General features: G+C 41.8%; 1 protein-coding gene across 2 annotated transcripts in view; it reads right to left on the bottom strand.

The window, feature by feature from the left end:
- Window positions 1-14,854, bottom strand: part of RAB4A (RAB4A, member RAS oncogene family) — a 124,082-nt gene extending 109,228 nt beyond the window's left edge. The window contains exon 1 of one of the 2 annotated variants that reach the window (XM_069769494.1): window positions 14,661-14,854. In XM_069769494.1, coding sequence (XP_069625595.1) covers window positions 14,661-14,691 — 31 coding nt within the window. In that variant the 5' untranslated portion in view covers window positions 14,692-14,854. The remainder of the gene's footprint in view (window positions 1-14,660) is intronic. The other variant, XM_069769495.1, reaches the window with a different exon arrangement.
- Between the last annotated feature and the right edge of the window lie 375 nt (window positions 14,855-15,229).

Below are 15,229 nucleotides of genomic sequence, written 5' to 3'. Positions count from 1 at the left end.
ACCTCTAACCCAGACACACCCCTAACTCTAATCCCAACCCTATTCCCAACCGCAAATGTAATCCAAACCCTAACCCTAACTTTAGCCCCAACCCTAACTGTAGCCTTAACCCTAGCCCTAACCCTAGCCCCAACCCTAGCCCTAACCCTAGCCCCAACCCTAATGGGAAAATGGAAATAAATACATTTTTTAATTTTTCCCTAACTAAGGGGGGTGATGAAGGGGGGGTTTGATTTACTTTTATAGGAGGTTTTTTAGCGGATTTTTATGATTGGCAGCCGTCACACACTGAAAGACGCTTTTTATTGCAAAAAATATTTTTTGCGTTACCACATTTTGAGAGCTATAATTTTTCCATATTCGAGTCCACAGAGTCATGTGAGGTCTTGTTTTTTGCGGGACGAGTTGACGTTTTTATTGGTAACATGCTCGGGCACGTGACATTTTTTGATCGCTTTTTATTCCAATTTTTGTGAGGCAGAATGACCGAAAACCAGCTATTCATGAATTTCTTTTGGGGGAGGCGTTTATACCGTTCCGCGTTTGGTAAAATTGATAAAGCAGTTTTATTCTTCGGGTCAGTACGATTACAGCGACACCTCATTTATATATTTTTTTTATGTTTTGGAGCTTTTATACGATAAAAACTATTTTATAGAAAAAAATAATTGTTTTTGCATCGCTTTATTCTGAGGACTATAACTTTTTTATTTTTTTGCTGATGTTGCTGTATGGCGGCTCGTTTTTTTGCGGGACAAGATGACGCTTTCAGCGGTACCATGGTTATTTATATCCGTCTTTTTGATCGCGTGTTATTCCACTTTTTGTTCGGTGGTATGATAATAAAGCGTTGTTTTTTGCCTCTTTTTTTTTTTTTCTTACGGTGTTTACTGAAGGGGTTAACTAGTGGGACAGTTTTACAGGTCGGGTCGTAACGGACGCGGCAATACTAAATATGTGTACTTTTATTTATTTTTTTAAAATTTAGATAAAGAAATGTATTTATGGGAATAATATATTTTTTTAATTTAGGAGTTTTTTTTTAATTTTTTTTACACACTTGGAAATTTTTTTTAAACTTTTTTACTTTGTCCTGGAAGGGGGGGGGGGGGGGACAATACAGATCGGTGATCTGACAGTTTCCACAGCACTCTGTCAGATCACCGATCTGTCCCAGAGCACTGCAGCCTTACCAAGCGCCTGCTCTGAGCAGGCACATGGTAAGCCACCTCCCTCCCTGCAGGACCCGGATGCCGCGGCCATATTGGATCCGGGCCTTGCTGCAGGGAGGAAGGTAGGAGACTTATGACCTGGTGGTTAGGAGCACCGGACCTGATAGTTAAACTCATACAGGACGAGCTCTGGGATGTGGGAGCTCTGCTGACCGCAAGCCCTAATCCTATCGCACACACTAAAAATAGCTGTGGAGCGCTCCTGACGCTCCCTAGGCGCCTCGTCACAGCCTCAGAGCTAGCTAGCCCTAGAGATAGAAAATAAAGCCTACCTTGCCTCAGAGAAATTCCCCAAAGGAATTAGGCAGCCCCCTGTTGTGAATTCTGTGGCAGAGCTCCCTCCTGTGGTCACAAGTGGTACTTCGGCTGATTCTCTCTGTGAGCTTCCGTTGGTGGAGGAAAGTGGTACTGCGGCTTCTGAGTTTCCTTCCTCAGGTGATGTGGTGAAGTCGTTAGGTGCTGCTCTATTTAACTCCACCTAGTGCTTTGATCCTGGCCTCCAGTCAATGTTCTAGTATTGGACCCGTTTCCTCCTGGATCGTTCCTGTGGCCTGCTGCTCTGCATCGGTAATTTCCTCTTTGCTATTTGTTTGTTGTTTTTTTTCTGTCCAGCTTGTCAATTTGTTTTTTTTCCTGCTTGCTGGAAGCTCTGGGACGCAGAGGGTGTACCTCCGTGCCGTTAGTTCGGTACGGAGGGTCTTTTTGCCCCCTTTGCGTGGTTTTTGTAGGGTTTTGTGTTGACCGCAAAGTTACCTTTCCTATCCTCGCTCTGTTCAGAAAGTTGGGCCTCACTTTGCTAACTCTATTTCATCTCTACGTTTGTCTTTTCATCTTAACTCACAGTCATTATATGTGGGGGCTGCCTTTTCCTTTGGGGGATTTCTCTGAGGCAAGGTAGGCTTATTTTCTATCTTCAGGCTAGCTAGTTTCTCAGGCCGTGCCGAGTTGCATAGGGAGCGTTAGGCGCAATCCACGGCTGCCTTTAGTGTGGTTGGAGAGGATTAGGGATTGCGGTCAACAGAGTTCCCACGTCTCAGAGCTCGTTCTTGTTTTTTGGGTTATTGCCAGGTCACTGTATGTGCGCTGACCTCTATGTCCATTGTGGTACTGAATTACCTTTCATAACAGCCCCCCACATATAATGACTGTGAGTAAAGATGAAAGTCACAAACGCAAAAATGAAATAGGTTTCAGCAAAGGGAGGCCAGACTTACTAAATAGACAGAGGATAGGAAAGGAATCTTTGCAGTCAGCACAAAAACCTACAAAAGACCACGCAGAGTGTGCAAAAGGGTCATCCGCACCGACTCACGGTGCGGGGTGCCACTCTGCATCCCAGAGCTTCCAGCTAGCAAAACAAAATCAGGATAACCAGCTGGACAAAGAAACAATGAGCAAAAATAACAATAAGGAACTTAGCTTCTGCAGGAGAAGACAGGTCACCAGGCAGATCCAGGAGCGAACTGAACCAATGCTAAAACATTGACAGCTGGCATGGAGTAACGATCTGAGTGGAGTTAAATAGAGAAGCCAACCAAAGGATAAACCACGTCACCTGTGTAAGGAACCTCTGAAGCAGCAGCTTCACTCATAGCCACCAGAGGGAGCCCATAGTCAGAACTCGCCGAAGTACCATTCACGACCACAGGAGTGAGTTCGACAACAGAATTCACAACAGGAGACCCTCGCAGCAACGTGATCATATCGCGTTGCTGCGGGGGTCTCAGGGAAGCCCGCAGGGAGCCCCCTCCCTGCACCGCCGGCACATCGCGATCATGTTTGATCGCGGTGTGTCGGGGGTTAATGTGCCGGGGGCGGTCCGTGACCGCTCCTGGCACATAGTGCCGGATGTCAGCTGCGATCGCGTATGACGTACTATTCCGTCCTTGGGAAGTAGGGCCCACTCCACATGGACGGAATAGTACGTCTGAGGCTACGTTCACATTAGCGTTGCGCCGCCGTGCGTCGGCGACGCAACACGCGCTAAAACGCGCGCAAACGCGCGCGTTTTGCGACGCGTGCGTCATTTTCCGACGAAAATCGGACGCACAGAAAATGCTACATGTAGCAAAACGCCAGAATTACGTTTTTTTGGTCACTGTGACATTGCATTGAAATGCAATAACGGGTGATCAAAAGATTATATCTGCACCAAAATGGTATAATTTAAAAACGTCAGCTCAGCGCACAAAAAATAAGCACTCACCCGTCCCGAGATCACGAAAAATGGAGATGCTATGGGTCTTGGAAAATTGCGCAATTTGTTTTATTTTTAGCAAAGTTTGGAATTTTTCTTCATCACTAACATAAAAAATAACCTATAAAGGCACAGATGATTGGCCTCGGGGAGACCAAAACATCCAACACCGCGGAGACACATTCCAGAACACTGCCCCCATCCCTTATGGGAAATTTGCAGATGCATGTAAAGAAGCTGCGGAGACACCATCACGTGTTTCTCGACACAAGCAGTGAATAGCCAGGCCTTTCCCCGGGAAGGAACAACCACGGGAAGGGCAGCATCCTATGAAGGAAAGCCACCTATGCCATATCCACAGACAGCTGTTTCGGGGTTCCTACTCCACACTGATGAGGGGCAAAACCCCGAAACAGCTGTCTGTGGATGGATACCATGCTTGGCATAGGTGGCTTTCCTTCATAGGATGCTGCCCTTCCCGTGGTTGTTCCTTCCCGGGGAAAGGCCTGGCTATTCACTGCTTGTGTCGAGAAACACGTGATGGTGTCTCCGCAGCTTCTTTACATGCATAAAAAATAACCTAGACATGTTTTGTGTCTATGAACTCATAATGACCTGGAGAATCATAGTGGCAGGTCAGTTTTAGCATTTAGTGAACCTAGCAAAAATGCCAAACAAAAAAACAAGTGTGAAATTGCACTTTTTTTTTGCAATTTCACCACACTTGGAATTTCTTTCCCATTTTCTAGTACACAACATGGTAAAACCAATGGTGTTGTCCAAAAGCACAACTCGTCCTGCAAAAAATAAGCCCTCATATGGCTATATTGACGGAAAAATAAAAAAGTTATGGTTCTGGGAAGGAGGGGAGCGAAAAACGAAACCGCAAAAAGCTCCGGGGGTTAATGACCAGGACAATTTTTATCACTGTCACTTTATGAAGTTATAGCTCTGGAACGCTTCAACGGATTCCATTGATTACGAAACTGTTTTTTCCTGACATATTGTACTTCATGTTAGTGATAAAAGTTATTCGATATGACTCTCGCTTATTTATGAAAAAAAACAAATTTGGCAAAAATGTGGAAAATATTGCAATTTTCAAACATTTAATTTTTGAGCCTTTAATTCAGAGAGATATGTCACAAAATAGTTAATAAATAACATTTCCCACATATCTACTTTACATAAGCAGAGTTTTTGAAACAATTTTTTTTTTTGTCAGGAAGTTATAAGGGTTAAAAGTTGATCAGCGATTTCTCATTTTTCCAACAAAATTCACAAAACCATTTTTTTTTCAGGAACCACCTCAGATATGAAGTGACTTTGAAGGGTCTATATGACACAAAATACCCAAAAGTGACACCATTATAAAATCTGCACCCCTCAAAAAAAGTTTATTAACCCTTCAGTTGCTTCACGAGAACTAAAGCAATGCGGAAAGAAAAAACAAACATTTAACTGTTTTTTTTTCGCAAAAAAAATGTACTTTCGATCCAAACTTTTTTATTTTCCCAAGGTTAACAGATGAAAATGGACCCCAAAATGTGTTGTGCAATTTCTCCCGAGTACACCGACACCAAGTATGTGGAGGTAAGCCACTGTTTGGGCGCATGACAGAGCTCGGAAGAGAAGGAGTGCCATTTGACTTTCTGAATGCAAAGTTGGCTGGAATTGAGATCGGATGCCATGTCCCGTTTCAGGAGCCCCTGATGTGCCTAAACAGTGGAAAACCCCCACAAGTGAAACCATTTTGGAAACTAGACTCCTCAAGGATTTTATCTGGGGGTAAAGTGAGCATTTTTAACTAACAGGTAAGACACAGAATTTGATGACAGCGGAATATGCTAGAGCTATATAAGCAAAGAATAAAAATTACCGTATATACTAGAGTATAAGCCGAGATTTTCAGCCCAAAAAAATGGTCTGAAAGTGCCCCTCTCGGCTTATACTCGAGTCATGGAAGGCGGGGGGGATGGGGGGATCTGCGGGTGAGGGGGAGCGGCGCCTGTCAAATACTCACCTGCTCCCGGCGCTCCTGACGCGGTCCCTGCATGTCCCACGGTGTTCGGGCGCGGCAGCTTCTTCTCCTGTTTAGCGGTCACTGGTAACGCTCATTAAAGTAATGAATATGGACTCCACTCCCATAGGGGTGGAGCCGCATATTCATTACTGTAATGAGCGGTGCCACGTGACCGCTCACTACAGGAAGAAGCTGCCGCGTCCGGGGACCGTGGGACATGCAGGGACCGCGTCAGGAGCAGGAGAGTATGTCATATTCACCTTTCCACGTTCCACCGCCGCCCCCGTCTTCCGTGTCCTCTGCAGTGACTGTTCAGGTCAGAGGGCACAATGACGTACTAGTGTGCGTGCCACCCTCTGCCTGTACAGTCAGTGCGGAGAGACGGGACGCTGAGGAGCAGCGACGAGAGGTGAGTATGTGATTTTTTTTTTTTTTAGTGCAGCAGCACTACATGTGGCACAATGCTATATGGAGCGTCTATGGGGCCATAAAGAACTACATGTCAACATTATATGGAGCATTACATGTGGCCATAAAGAACTGCATGGAGCATTATATGTAGCATTACATGTGGTCATAAAGAACTGCATGGAGCATTATATGGAGAATCTATGGGGCCATAATGAACTACATGGAGCATTACATGTGGCCATAAAGAACTGCATGGAGCATTACATGTGGCCATAAAGAACTGCATGGAGCATTATATGGAGCATTACATGTGGCCATAAAGAACTGCATGGAGCATTATATGGAGCATCTATGGGGCCATAAACAACTGCATGGAGCATTACATGTGGCCATAAAGAACAGCATGGAGCATACATGGGGCATCTATGGGGCCATAAAGAACTGCATGGAGCATTATATGGGGCAGATTTGTATATGGAGCATCTTATGGGGCCGTAATGAACTGTATGGAGCATTATATGGGGCCTATTTTGTATGGAGCTGTCATATAGAATATAATGCACGTCACTCTGTAACCAGGAGGTGCTCGGAGAGGGATACCACTCCCTTATATGTATAAGTCAAAAAAATCCGGCACTCAAAATCGTCTGCAAAAAAAGTTTTATTCCAGTGAAATCCCAAATATGTAACGTTTCGGTCTGTAACTTAGACCTTCCTCAGACTAGGATTGAAAAATATAACAAAAAGTCAAAATCAAACAGTAAATAAATAAATACATATATGCCTTAAATTCAGGCAAACAAGAAACGTCCTAATTTCGACATACACTATCACATGAGAAAAACATGCAATAAAACATACTTTATCATATAGAGAACCCAGAGACCGTTTAAACTTAAGGCGTATATTGGCAAAATAATAACATTGCTTGTTTAAATAGAATTATGCATAAATAGGAAAACTATAGCATTTCTAGGTCCATATGATAATGTGTAAACAGATACATTGTACCAAAAAAGGCCATCATGGACACTTTATATAAGACATCCAAGGAAATGTGACACAAGCAATGTGAGCAATGTCACCCAGGATCATAATATAGTATGATATCTACCTAAGGGTTTCATGGAGAAAAAAATAAAATATAAAAAGGGGAAAAAAAATCAAAAAAAATATTTGGAGAAAAAATAGCAAAAATGAAAAAATGAAAAAAAATGAGAACGTGAACCCAAAAAGGGGGGCGTAGTGAGGTGGGAGAAAGAAAACAAATTACCATATCTGGGACAAAAACAAATGCTATAAAAAAAGGGGAAGGAGAACACAAAATCTGAAAAAAGACGAAAATATGCAAAAATAGAGTGCTGTGATAATGCTGGCAAAATAGCTACGGAGCAAGAAAAAAATCTAATGAGATATATATGTAAGTACTAAATCAAAGGCAAGAGAGACAAGTACCCAGCGATAATAACCGCACCAAAACAGTTTCTAATGTGAGGACACAACCCCTCAGGGGGGACAAATGTATATACAGGTCCTTCTCAAAAAATTAGCATATAGTGTTAAATTTCATTATTTACCATAATGTAATGATTACAATTAAACTTTCATATATTATAGATTCATTATCCACCAACTGAAATTTGTCAGGTCTTTTATTGTTTTAATACTGATGATTTTGGCATACAACTCCTGATAACCCAAAAAACCTGTCTCAATAAATTAGCATATCAAGAAAAGGTTCTCTAAACAACCTATTACCCTAATCTTCTGAATCAACTAATTAACTCTAAACACATGCAAAAGATACCTGAGGCTTTTATAAACTCCCTGCCTGGTTCATTACTCAAAACCCCCATCATGGGTAAGACTAGCGACCTGACAGATGTCAAGAAGGCCATCATTGACACCCTCAAGCAAGAGGGTAAGACCCAGAAAGAAATTTCTCAACAATTAGGCTGTTCCCAGAGTGCTGTATCAAGGCACCTCAATGGTAAGTCTGTTGGAAGGAAACAATGTGGCAGAAAACGCTGTACAACGAGAAGAGGAGACCGGACCCTGAGGAAGATTGTGGAGAAGGACCGATTCCAGACCTTGGGGAACCTGAGGAAGCAGTGGACTGAGTCTGTTGTGGAAACATCCAGAGCCACCGTGCACAGGCGTGTGCAGGAAATGGGCTACAGGTGCCGCATTCCCCAGGTAAAGCCACTTTTGAACCATAAACAGTGGCAGAGGCGCCTGACCTGGGCTACAGAGAAGCAGCACTGGACTGTTGCTAAGTGGTCCCAAGTACTTTTTTCTGATGAAAGCAAATTTTGCATGTCATTCGGAAATCAAGGTGCCAGAGTCTGGAGGAAGACTGGGGAGAAGGAAATGCCAAAATGCCTGAAGTCCAGTGTCAAGTACCCACAGTCAGTGATGGTGTGGGGTGCCATGTCAGCTGCTGGTGTTGGTCCACTGTGTTTCATCAAGGGCAGGGTCAATGCAGCTAGCTATCAGGAGATTTTGGAGCACTTCATGCTTCCATCGGCTGAAATGCTTTATGGAGATGAAGATTTCATTTTTCAGCACGACCTGGCACCTGCTCACAGTGCCAAAACCACTGGTAAATGGTTTACTGACCATGGTATTACTGTGCTCAATTGGCCTGCCAACTCTCCTGACCTGAACCCCATAGAGAATCTGTGGGATATTGTGAAGAGAAAGTTGAGAGATGCAAGACCCAACACTCTGGATGAGCTTAAGGCCGCTATTGAAGCATCCTGGGCTTCCATAACATCTCAGCAGTGTCACAGGCTGATTGCCTCCATGCCACGCCGCATTGAAGCAGTCATTTCTGCCAAAGGATTCCCGACCAAGTATTGAGTGCATAACTGAACATTATTATTTGATGGTTTTTTTGTTTGTTATTAAAAAACACTTTTATTTGATTGGATGGGTGAAATATGCTAATTTATTGAGACAGGTTTTTTGGGTTATCAGGAGTTGTATGCCAAAATCATCAGTATTAAAACAATAAAAGACCTGACAAATTTCAGTTGGTGGATAATGAATCTATAATATATGAAAGTTTAATTGTAATCATTACATTATGGTAAATAATGAAATTTAACACTATATGCTAATTTTTTGAGAAGGACCTGTACCTACAAGATATGGCAGGGGCACTTACCGGATTGCTGCAGAGTGTGAGGAATCAAAAGAAAACAGCGCGTGGTAAAGGATAAGCTCCTGCTGATATTGGCGCTGACCCATGGCAGTCTAATTAAGCTATAAATAACCAGTGGGGGAGTGTCTCCTGCACCCGTAGTAGAGGAAGTGACGTGGCTTTGTGCGTGATGTGGCCGGTCGAACTACGCAAATAGCGCTAAGTCGGCGGCGTGAAGTACGGCGCATGGCTAGGATATAAACATCGTCCCCTACATAGGACGTCAGGACGGTGCGCAGGTCACGTGTAGCTGGGCGGTGACGAGAATGAAGCGCACAGCTGGAACGCATGGCTGATGCTGTGTAGAAGTGCGCATGTCTGGACTATGAATGGACACCAGTATAGACAGCTAGAATGAGAAAACAAAGGTTAACATAAATGTGACGTGACAAATATGCAAATAAAGAGCAAAGTGAAAATAATGAGATATAAAAGACAAAATAAAAGGTGGGAATACAATGATAAAAACATAGAAAATAAAAATAAGTAAAAGACATGACAATACAGTGAAAAAGAAATGAAAAAATGAAATAAAAATGAAATAGAAATAGAAATAAAAAAGGAAAAGGAGAAAAAGGAAATAAAAAGAAATAATAGGAAAAACATGAGAAAAGAAAAGAAAAAAAAAAAAAAGGGAAAAAGAAAAATTTTAAAAAATAAATAAAAAATAAATAAAAAATAAAAATATAATAAAAGTAGAAATGAATATAGAAAAAAAAAAAAATGAAGAAAAAAAAAAAATAAAAAAATAATAATGAAAAAATAAAAAAATAAAAATTGATGTACCGATAAAAAAATTAAACTGAGAAGAACAAATTGAAAAAAATGAAAAAAGGTAAAAAAAAACTCCATACCCTTCTGGTGAGAAGATCAATTATGGGATTGAACAAACTGTAAGAGAAGGAACATTATTCAGAAAACCATAGACAACATTCTAAGTTCTTAAATATTCGCAATATCATATTCTCTATTAAGTCCTTTAGGTTCCATACTTTGGAGATAGTGTATCCAATAGGCCTCCCTTAATTTGAGTCGTCCGACCCGGTTACCTCCCCGTCTGTTAGGAAGAACCTGTTCCAGCACTAAGAACCTTAGTTGGGCTATTGTATGGCCCGCATTATGAAAATGATGTGGGATGGGAAGATGATCCCTCCCACAGCGTATATCGGATTTATGGTGAGAGATACGGTCTTTCACCGCCTGTGTAGTCTCGCCTACATAAATTTTGCCACAAGGACACTTTATTGCATAAACGACATATTGAGAGTTACAAGTAAAGAAACCCTGTATAGGGATATCAGTCCCAGTGAGTGGATGTGAAATTTTGTGGCCCTTGAGGACATTGGCACACTGTGCACATTGTAGACAGGGAAATGTACCCTTCCTTTGAGTTTGTAGAAACACCTGTCTCGGTACCTTTTGAGTACTCCGAGACAGGTGTTTCTACAAACTCAAAGGAAGGGTACATTTCCCTGTCTACAATGTGCACAGTGTGCCAATGTCCTCAAGGGCCACAAAATTTCACATCCACTCACTGGGACTGATATCCCTATACAGGGTTTCTTTACTTGTAACTCTCAATATGTCGTTTATGCAATAAAGTGTCCTTGTGGCAAAATTTATGTAGGCGAGACTACACAGGCGGTGAAAGACCGTATCTCTCACCATAAATCCGATATACGCTGTGGGAGGGATCATCTTCCCATCCCACATCATTTTCATAATGCGGGCCATACAATAGCCCAACTAAGGTTCTTAGTGCTGGAACAGGTTCTTCCTAACAGACGGGGAGGTAACCGGGTTGGACGACTCAAATTAAGGGAGGCCTATTGGATACACTATCTCCAAAGTATGGAACCTAAAGGACTTAATAGAGAATATGATATTGCGAATATTTGAGAACTTAGAATGTTGTCTATGGTTTTCTGAATAATGTTCCTTCTCTTACAGTTTGTTCAATCCCATAATTGATCTTCTCACCAGAAGGGTATGGAGTTTTTTTCACCTTTTTTCATTTATTTCAATTTGTTCTTCTCAGTTTAATTTTTTTATCGGTACATCAATTTTTATTTTATTTTTTCATTATTATTTTTTATTTTTATTTTTTTATTTTTCTTCATTTTTTATTTTTATTTTTTCTATATTCATTTCTACTTTTATTATATTTTTATTTTTTATTTATTTTTTTAATTTTTTCTTTTTCCCCTCTTTTTTTTTTTCCTTTTTCTTTTCTTTTCTCATGTTTTTCCTATTATTTCTTTTTATTTCCTTTTTATTTCCTTTTTTATTTTTATTTCTATTTCATTTTTATTTCATTTTTTCATTTCTTTTTCACTGTATTGTCATGTCTTTTACTTATTTTTATTTTCTATGTTTTTATCATTATATTCCCACCTTTTATTTTGTCTTTTATATCTCATTATTTTCACTTTGCTCTTTATTTGCATATTTGTCACGTCACATTTATATTAACCTTTGTTTTCTCATTCTAGCTGTCTATACTGGTGTCCATTCATAGTCCAGACATGCGCACTTCTACACAGCATCAGCCATGCGTTCCAGCTGTGCGCTTCATTCTCGTCACCGCCCAGCTACACGTGACCTGTGCACCGTCCTGACGTCCTATGTAGGGGACGATGTTTATATCCTAGCCATGCGCCGTACTTCACGCCGCCGACTTAGCGCTATTTGCGTAGTTCGACCGGCCACATCACGCACAAAGCCACGTCACTTCCTCTACTACGGGTGCAGGAGACACTCCCCCACTGGTTATTTATAGCTTAATTAGACTGCCATGGGTCAGCGCCATTATCAGCAGGAGCTTATCCCTTACCACGCGCTGTTTTCTTTTGATTCCTCACACACTGCAGCAATCCGGTAAGCGCCCCTGCCATATCTTGTAGGTATATACATTTGTCCCCCCTGAGGGGTTGTGTCCTCACATTAGAAACTGTTTTGGTGCGGTTATTATCGCTGGGTACTTGTCTCTTTTGCCTTTGATTTAGTACTTACATATATATCTCATTAGATTTTTTTCTTACTCCGTAGCTATTTTGCCAGCATTATCACAGCACTCTATTTTTGCATATTTTCGTCTTTTTTCAGATTTTGTGTTCTCCTTCCCCTTTTTTTTTTATAGCATTTGTTTTTGTCCCAGATATGGTAATTTGTTTTCTTTCTCCCACCTCACTATGCCCCCCTTTTTGGGTTCACGTTCTCATTTTTTTTTCATTTTTGTTATTTTTTCTCCAAATATTTTTTTTGATTTTTTCCCCTTTTTATATTTTATTTTTTTCTCCATGAAACCCTTAGGTAGATATCATACTATATTATGATCCTGGGTGACATTGCTCACATTGCTTGTGTCACATTTCCTTGGATGTCTTATATAAAGTGTCCATGATGGCCTTTTTTGGTACAATGTATCTGTTTACACATTATCATATGGACCTAGAAATGCTATAGTTTTCCTATTTATGCATAATTCTATTTAAACAAGCAATGTTATTATTTTGCCAATATACGCCTTAAGTTTAAACGGTCTCTGGGTTCTCTATATGATAAAGTATGTTTTATTGCATGTTTTTCTCATGTGATCGTGTATGTCGAAATTAGGACGTTTCTTGTTTGCCTGAATTTAAGGCATATATGTATTTATTTATTTACTGTTTGATTTTGACTGTTTGTTATATTTTTCAATCCTAGTCTGAGGAAGGTCTAAGTTACAGACCGAAACGTTACATATTTGGGATTTCACTGGAATAAAACTTTTTTTGCAGACGATTTTGAGTGCCGGATTTTTTTTACTTATATTTTGTATGGAGCATCTTATGGGGCCATAATGAACTGTATAGAGCATTATATGGGGCCACAATGAACTGTATAGAGCATTATATGGGGCTCCTGATTCAATATTCAAAAACACAACCTACTGATGTCTCAATTTTACTTTTATTGGTATCTATTATTTTTGACATTTAACCGGTAGCTGCTGCATTTTCCACCCTAGGCTTATACTCGAGTCAATAAGTTTTCCCATTTTTTTGTTGCAAAATTAGGGGGGGGGGTCGGCTTATACTTGAGTATATACGGTAAGTTGTCAAATTGAATATGTCATCATTAGTCTTGAGCACAAGTGCTCGCTACTCCAGTTTACATCGGGTGCTCGGGTATCCACCAAATACTGTGGGTGCTTAAGTGACATGCTCAAGTCCCTGCCCCGCATGTTTTGCAGCTGCTGGACACCAAAAAAACCATGCGGGAATCCGTGGTACTCCATGCATACCCCACTGCCCGATGCAAACTCGAATAGCGAGCATGTGCGCTCAAAACTAACCGTCATATTGTTGTTGTTTTTTTCACTTTTGAAAAAAAACCCTACTCTAACTCCAACCAATGGAAAAAAAATTTACAATCTTTTAATTTTAGATTTTATTTTCTAACTAAGGGGGTGACAAAGGGGTACTTGATTTACAATTTTTTTTTATTTTGATCACTGTGATGGAGTCAATCACACTGATCAAAAGGAACCAATAGGAAAAATTCCCTCTTGTTGCCGAGTACAGGCTGGCAGATCTCGGCCGGCGCACTGTGCATGTGGCCGCCATTTTTTCCCAGGAAGATGACGCAAAGGGCCGGGGTACAGATCAAGAGTGCGCAGGGATGGCGGAGGTATCAGGGGACCCCATTTCTCTTTTCTCTGATATGCTAGATCATATCAGAAGAGAGAGAGAAATTAATTTTAAATCAAACTTTTTTTTTATTTGTTATTGCCATAGGTTAATAACGGCGATCGTGTAACAGGGGACTGTAAAAACCAGCCCTGATCATGTTCTCCAGGGTCTTAGCTACCCCCGTTAGCCGAGACCCCAGAGATTTTCTGATGTTGGAGGGCGCTATATCTTTATTTCTCAGCACCAGAATAAGTACCCTTAACTGCTGCTGTTCTAAGGTGTATCGGCGGTCGTTAAGTGGTTGATGGACAAACTACGGGAAAATCAATTTCAATTGTATATTTTCACAACAGTTTTTCTGCTGATGGTCCGCAAAAAAAAAAACACAAAAAGCAGAGAAACATCAGATTTTGATCTGATGATCAAAGTTGCCCATTCAAGTGAATGGGTCCATGAAAAAGCCAGTAAGCACGCAGATGCCATGTGTGCGCCATCCAAGTGCAGTCCGGAATTGATGGGCAAAGCTTTGGAATTTTTTTTTTTTTTAATTACATACAAACCCCCCCCCCCCCCCCACAAAAAAACAGATGACCCCCGATTGTGTTGCATACCCTTAAGGTATGGATCTCATGTGTGCACATGTGCAGGACGTTTCGAGGCCCGTACTGTTGATTAAAAAAATGGACATGTCAGCGTGTTTTGCCACGGACACACGGTCCACGGACACACAATTGTTACTTGTTGGTATATGATCAAATTATTTACAGAGTGACACTAATTGTCCATGAAATAATGCTCCCGGGGACATCTTCCTAGCAGCGTGCTGCCTGTCTCCATAGCTTCTCCCACTCCCTGCACCGGCCGCAGTCGCCGCACTACACCTAGCACCGGTCCTCAGCCCCCAGCCCCGCCTCCATACCGTACGTTTCCGACATCGCTGTCTGCGACATGTTGGAATCAGCAGTCAATCGTCGGCGGCCACTCGATGCTGCGCCGTCAGGGTGAGCGCTTGGCTGCCAGACCGGGAAATGCCAGGGGATCAGAGGGACACGGACCTGCGCCGCTCCCCACACACCAGTCTTCGCATTATTCCGCCTCCTTCCCAGCTGACAAGAGCGCGCATGCGCAAACTGCTGCTCTCTCAAGTCCGGCCCTGAACCTGAGACACGCACCAAAACAAGACACACGTGTTACCGCCCGGCGTCCGTGGTTTTACGTCTTGTTTAGTTGTGTAATCTCGATCGAACCTGACCCTTGTGCTGTTAGTTGACTGAATGTGGTAGTCAGGCATGTGCCACACAGTGCTGTAGAGCAGGTATGCACGCCATATTAGCGTGCTGTGGCAACTATACAGGTCATATTACCACGCTGCATCATGGCACCTATACAGCTTATATTACAGTGCTTACAGCACCTATACATGTCATTACTGCGCCGTGTGGCACCTATAAACGCCATATTACCATGCTGTGTGGTGCCTATACACGC

This window comes from Ranitomeya imitator, chromosome 5, assembly GCF_032444005.1.
Source record: "Ranitomeya imitator isolate aRanImi1 chromosome 5, aRanImi1.pri, whole genome shotgun sequence".
Classification (NCBI taxonomy): Eukaryota; Metazoa; Chordata; class Amphibia; order Anura; family Dendrobatidae; genus Ranitomeya; species Ranitomeya imitator.
This window is presented reverse-complemented; position numbering and strand designations above follow the sequence as displayed.